This window comes from Terrapene carolina, unplaced genomic scaffold (assembly GCF_002925995.2).
Source record: "Terrapene carolina triunguis isolate 2854851 unplaced genomic scaffold, T_m_triunguis-2.0 Scaffold89, whole genome shotgun sequence".
In the NCBI taxonomy this organism is placed as follows: Eukaryota; Metazoa; Chordata; order Testudines; family Emydidae; genus Terrapene; species Terrapene triunguis.
This window is the reverse complement of record NW_020664440.1, coordinates 28408168-28413254: the sequence shown is the minus strand read 5'-3', so window position 1 is coordinate 28413254 and position 5087 is coordinate 28408168. Positions and strand designations below refer to the sequence as shown.

The window sequence follows — 5087 nt, the reverse complement described above, 5'->3', positions numbered from 1 at the left end:
GCCATGCCCCCTGCCCGTCCTCCCCACCGTGCTCCCTCCCCCAGCCATGCCCCCTGCCCGTCCTAACCACCATGCCCCCTCACCTCTCTTCCCCCCCAACCGCTCCCTGTGTACTCACCCAGGCAGGAGCCGTGCCCATCAGGCTCGTAGCCCTGGGGGCAGGCGTTGTGGCGGGAGGCAGTGAGTGAGGGTCGGGGAGGCCGGGGCCGAGGGGCACTGGGGGGCGCAGCGTTCTCTGAGTGCACGTCATTGATGACGGAGGCTGAGCGTGGCAGGCACAGGTACCCGCCATAGTGATTGATGCATTTCATCTCACCCTTGCAGGCCTCGGGGATGGTCTCACACTCGTTCACATCTGGGGACAGGCCCAGGGTCAGAACGCAGGAGTCCAAGCCCTTCCTCCCAAGGGTTCACTACAGCCTGCTCCCCTCCCAGCCCTGGGGTAGAACCCAGGAGTCCTGGCTCTCAGCCCCCCACCTTCAACCACTCCCCACAGTCCCGCCTCATACCTTTGCAGTGCTGTGTGTCTGAGTCCCACTGGTATCCATCTGTGCATTCCTAGGAGTAAGAGAGGAAGACGGTTACAGTCGGGGGACCACAGGGAGTGGGAAACACCCCCGCACCCCCCAATATAGGAGTGAAGAAATCAAAGGCTGAACCAACTTTCCCCCCATGAACCAACAGGATCCCATTGCCCTTGAAAGCATTAATGGGCCCTGAAGGGTCAGGAGAGGAACCCAGGTGTCCGAGGCCAGCTCAGGGCAAGCAGGCAGCTAAGGGAAAACTGATCGGGCCCTGCAAAGACACCACCTGGGAGTAGGGCAGCAGGATAGATGGACACAGAGCAGGTCTCATCCTCTCCAGCAGGGGGCAGCATGCACACGCACACAACACTCTCCATAGATTTAATATGGTAACACACTGATTGAATTTATCTCCCAGACCAGAGAAATCATAATGGTGGGGAGGGGGCACAAAGCATCTCTGGTGGGGAGAGAAATTGGGGGGGGGGGGTGGTGCAGGAAGCCTCTGAAAAAGGGGGGGGGGGGGGGGGGGCACCCAGGGGGGGGGGGGGGGGGGGGAGGGGGGGGGGGGGGTGTTGCAGGAAGCCTCTGAAATAGGAGGGATGGGGAGGGTGGCACCCAGGGGGCGAGGAATAGAGGGATGCAAGGAGCTCTGATGGATACGATGACTCGTTTGAGAGAAGCTACAAAGGGAGCAACCGCTAGTTAATCCGACAGTGTTAGTGTCTCAGTTTGCGAGCGGTGGGGCTGTGCAGCCCAGTTTGTTATTCCAGGGTCCCTCAGGGGCACTAAGGATGGGACCCCCTCCAATATACTGGAGTTTTGCTGAGGGACCCCTGCATACACAGTCCCTGTGCCCCGCCCCAGAGGCAGCTGCATCTCAGCACAGGGCAAGGGACCCTGTATAAACAGCCCCCGCGCTCCACCCCAGAGGGCATGTGCAGGGTGGGTGGTGCTGGCACATTCTTACCGTGTAGGTATCAGGTTCCTCCAGCTCCTGTGCAAGTGCCGTGCCCACCAGCACTGCCAGCAGCAGGCAGGAGACGGGCCACATGGTCCTGCCAGGGGTAAGGCAGGGGTTAGTGTCACCCGCCCACAGTCCTGCCAGTGCCCCTCAGACTGGACCAACAACCCCCAGACAGGTAATCAGAGACCCCTCTCAATTGGATCTGACCAACGGCCTGGTATCCCCACTATGTGTCATTGCCAGTGTACTGCTGAGAATGAAGGCAAGTCCCCTTGGGCCTTGGGGACAGGGATCCTGTCCCTGCAGCTGCCAGGGGGCCGAGCGCACCACACAGTGCCCTGAGAACATATGGAACATGGATCCCCCTCCCTGCAAACTGAGGCTTCCCCCGCCGTCCCCAGTCTCCCAACGCCCAGTGGATTCAAAGCCAAAGAGTTTGGTGGGGACACTTTGGCTCAGAGCATCCAGACCACCCCCATTCCTGTCCCCACTTGAAGTCCATCCAGCCCCATTTGGAGAGTGATGAAGGAGGAGTGGGGACCAACCCTGAATGGCAGCCCCTCCCCATACATTGTATCTTGCCCTTCCCACTGGGCCTCCCCCCACACCCCAATGGCAGAGATCCTTGGAGTGCTGGATCCCTTGGAGCAGTGGTCCCCAACCTTTTTCGTCTGGCGGGTGCCAGACGACGAGCCACGGAGGACTGTGGCGACGGATGAGCATCCGCCGAAATGCCACCGACAAGCGGCGTCATCCAGAGGCGTCACTGCCGAAATGCCACCGAAATTCAGCAGCATTTTGGCGGATGCTCGTCTGCCGGCCAGTATGCGGGTGCATTTAGATGTCATGGCGCCCGCGGGCACCGCATTGGGGACCCCTGCCTTGGAGGTTTCATAGCTGAGTTCAAAGTGAGGGCATGTCACGAGTTGGAGGGTCTCAGCATTGAGTCCCCATTATAATCCAGCCAAACAGGCATTGCCAGACTAGGCCTCAATGACTGGGATGGCAGGGGGACCACAGGTCTGGAATGAGGGCGGGGGGGAGATCAGCTGGCGGTGGGGGTGGGGGGAAGGGAGCCCAGGGCTGGGAGGGCAGGGGACTATGGGTCTGGATTCAGGGGCACTATCCAACAGAGGCTAAGGGAGTCTATCAACTCCTCTCCTGAGGCAGGAGCTCTGGTCAAGTCCAGGCTAATTATAGCCTCTCCCTGGCTACGAATAGCCACCCACCCACCTCCCAGACCTTCTGGAACCCAAAGCCCCATGGCCAACCCAATCTGTGGGAGGAGTGGACCCCAGAGCAGCCATCAGCAAATCAGAGCTGTGGGGAGCTGGGACATCCCAAGGCTGGGCAGGAACATTGTAGCGTGGTGGGGGACAGGGTATTGGTGTTAGCAGTGGGATCAGGGGGAGGGGGCATACTTAGGGGATTGAGGGGAGCAAAGTGGTAAGCAGCAGAAAGTATGTTTGGATGGTTCCAATGCACAGCCTGGCAGGAGCCTTCTCACTGACCCAGCAGTGTTAATATTTATGTCTGGCCGGGTCTATAATTAGCCTCCGGGGCCTGGAGCCCTGTGGCCTCTCCCAGCCAACGCACATGTAAGGGAACATGGGTGTGCCCTAGAGGAGTGTACAAAATGACACCTCCCCCACCCACAGCCGCTCTAGACTCCGCTCTCCGGCTGTTGCCCCAAGGCCTGGTATTGCAGGGAAGGGAGGGGGCAGACTGGAGCTGCCCTGCTGGGCTCTTCCTACTCTCCTCTCCCCTACCCCAAAACTCTGTCCTGCTGCTGGAAGAAGGTGGGTGAGAGAAGAGCCCTGCCTGTCTCCTGCACAAGCTCTGATTGGCTGCTCTTCCCCAGGAGGCGGAGCATTGGGGAGGACAGCCAATCAGAGGAGGATCCCCCAAAGGGCAGGATCTCCTGAGACTTCTCTCCAGAGGGGCTTTTCTGAGAGAGCTGGACACAGGTGGTGGGCTGGGGATCAGGGAGAGACCCTGACAGCAAGGAAGGCAGGCTGGGGGGGATGGACTGGGAGGGATCCCCACAGTGGGGGAGGCAGGCAGTGTAGGGAGTGCAGGCTGGGGGGGATAGGAGGTGAGCAGTGTAGGGAGCGCAGGCTGGGATCCCAGCAGTAGAGGAGATGGCCTGGGAGGGATCCCAGCAGTGGGGGAAGTGGGGTGTGTGGAGAACATGGGTTGGGGGGAGGGGAATTGGGGAAGGATCCCAGCTGTGGGAGGCAGATGGTGTGGGGAGTGCAGGGTAGGGGAGGGATCCCGACAGCAGGATCCCTGGCAGGGAGCGAGGTGGGCACCATGGGGAATGTATGCCAGGGCACAGATCAGAGAGGGATCCCAGCCATGGGGAAGGCAGGCAGGCAGTATGGGGATCACAGGGCAGGGGAGGGATCCTGGCAGCAAAGGAGGTGAGTGCCACGGGAAATGTAGGCTGAGGCAGGGATCAGACAGGCAAGGGAAACAGGAGTTGTGGGGAGTGCTGGCTGGGGGTGGGGGGAGAATTAGGGGAAAATCTCAGCAGTGGGGAGACAGGCAGTGTGGGGAGCAGGGGCTGGGGGAAGGGGAATTGGGGCAGGATCCCAGCAGTGAGGAGGTGGGTGGTGGGGGAGGTTGGGGGGAGGGGAATTGGGGAAGGATCCTAGCAGTGGAAGGGCAGATGGTGTGGGGAGCATAAGGGGGGAAGGGATCAGGGAAGGGGGGGGGATCAGGCAGCATAGGGTTCGGCCAGGTGGGGGGCAGGCAGTTAGGGGGTGAGGCGGAGGAAGGGGGGCAGTCTAAACTTTGGTCCAGCCAAAAATCTTAATTACCCCCCCCATCTCTGAGCTGGCTCCGTTAGGGGTACTCTCTCCCCCCCTCCCTTTGGGGTCAGTGGGTCACAAATGGCTTATCTGGGCCTTGGGGAGGGGTCTGACCTGGCGGGGTCCCTCTGACCCTGCACCGATCCCAGCCCGTCCCGTTAGGATCCCCCCCACGCCGCCAATCGCGGTGCTGGTGCCACGGATACAAAGGGGGATTTTAGGAGTTTGGGGCGCAGGGCGGCCCTGGGTGTTTTCCTGCTTTTAAAGATAACGCCACCCGGGATCCCCCCCCGCAGGGCTCGACCCATACACGGCCCGGTCCACTCCCGGGGATCCCCGCACTGACCCCTGCACGGCTCCGGGCCCACTTACCGTCCGGGATCGGCCCCCCGACCCCGTGCTCAGGCCGGGGGGGTCCGGTCTGCGCCCCCCGGGCAGGACGGTCTGGCCCGATCCTCCACGGCCGGGCGGGCGCACACGGAGCGGGCGCTGGCGGCCGAGGCTCTCTGGGAGAGACGCGCTGGCTCCCCCCGGCCCCCCTGCCCCGAATTCCTGGCCCCGGGCCAGCGGGACCCGCCCCGCACCTGGATCCACTTACAGCCGGCGCCGCGCGCCCCGGGCCGGCCAGCTGCGAGACCGCGCCCCCTGCAGCCCCTGCAGCCCCATCACCTCCACCCCCGCCCTTATGCAGCCTCTACCCCAGCCTCCCACCGCTCCACCCCCTGCCCCAGCCCCATCACCTCCACCCCCGCCCCTATGCAGCCCCTGCCCCAGCCCCCCACC

At 62.4% G+C, this 5087-nt stretch overlaps 1 protein-coding gene across 1 annotated transcript in view; it reads right to left on the bottom strand.

Annotated features, from left to right (window-relative positions):
- The window catches only part of EFEMP2 (EGF containing fibulin extracellular matrix protein 2), an 11040-nt gene extending 6211 nt beyond the window's left edge, over window positions 1–4829 (bottom strand). The window contains exons 1-4 of the mRNA XM_026650314.2: window positions 4677–4829; window positions 1495–1582; window positions 510–558; window positions 119–355 (exon numbers count right to left, since the gene is read on the bottom strand). Of these exons, the coding sequence (XP_026506099.1) occupies window positions 119–355; window positions 510–558; window positions 1495–1578 (370 nt within the window). The 5' untranslated portion in view covers window positions 1579–1582; window positions 4677–4829. The remainder of the gene's footprint in view (window positions 1–118; window positions 356–509; window positions 559–1494; window positions 1583–4676) is intronic.
- Window positions 4830–5087: the final 258 nt, after the last annotated feature.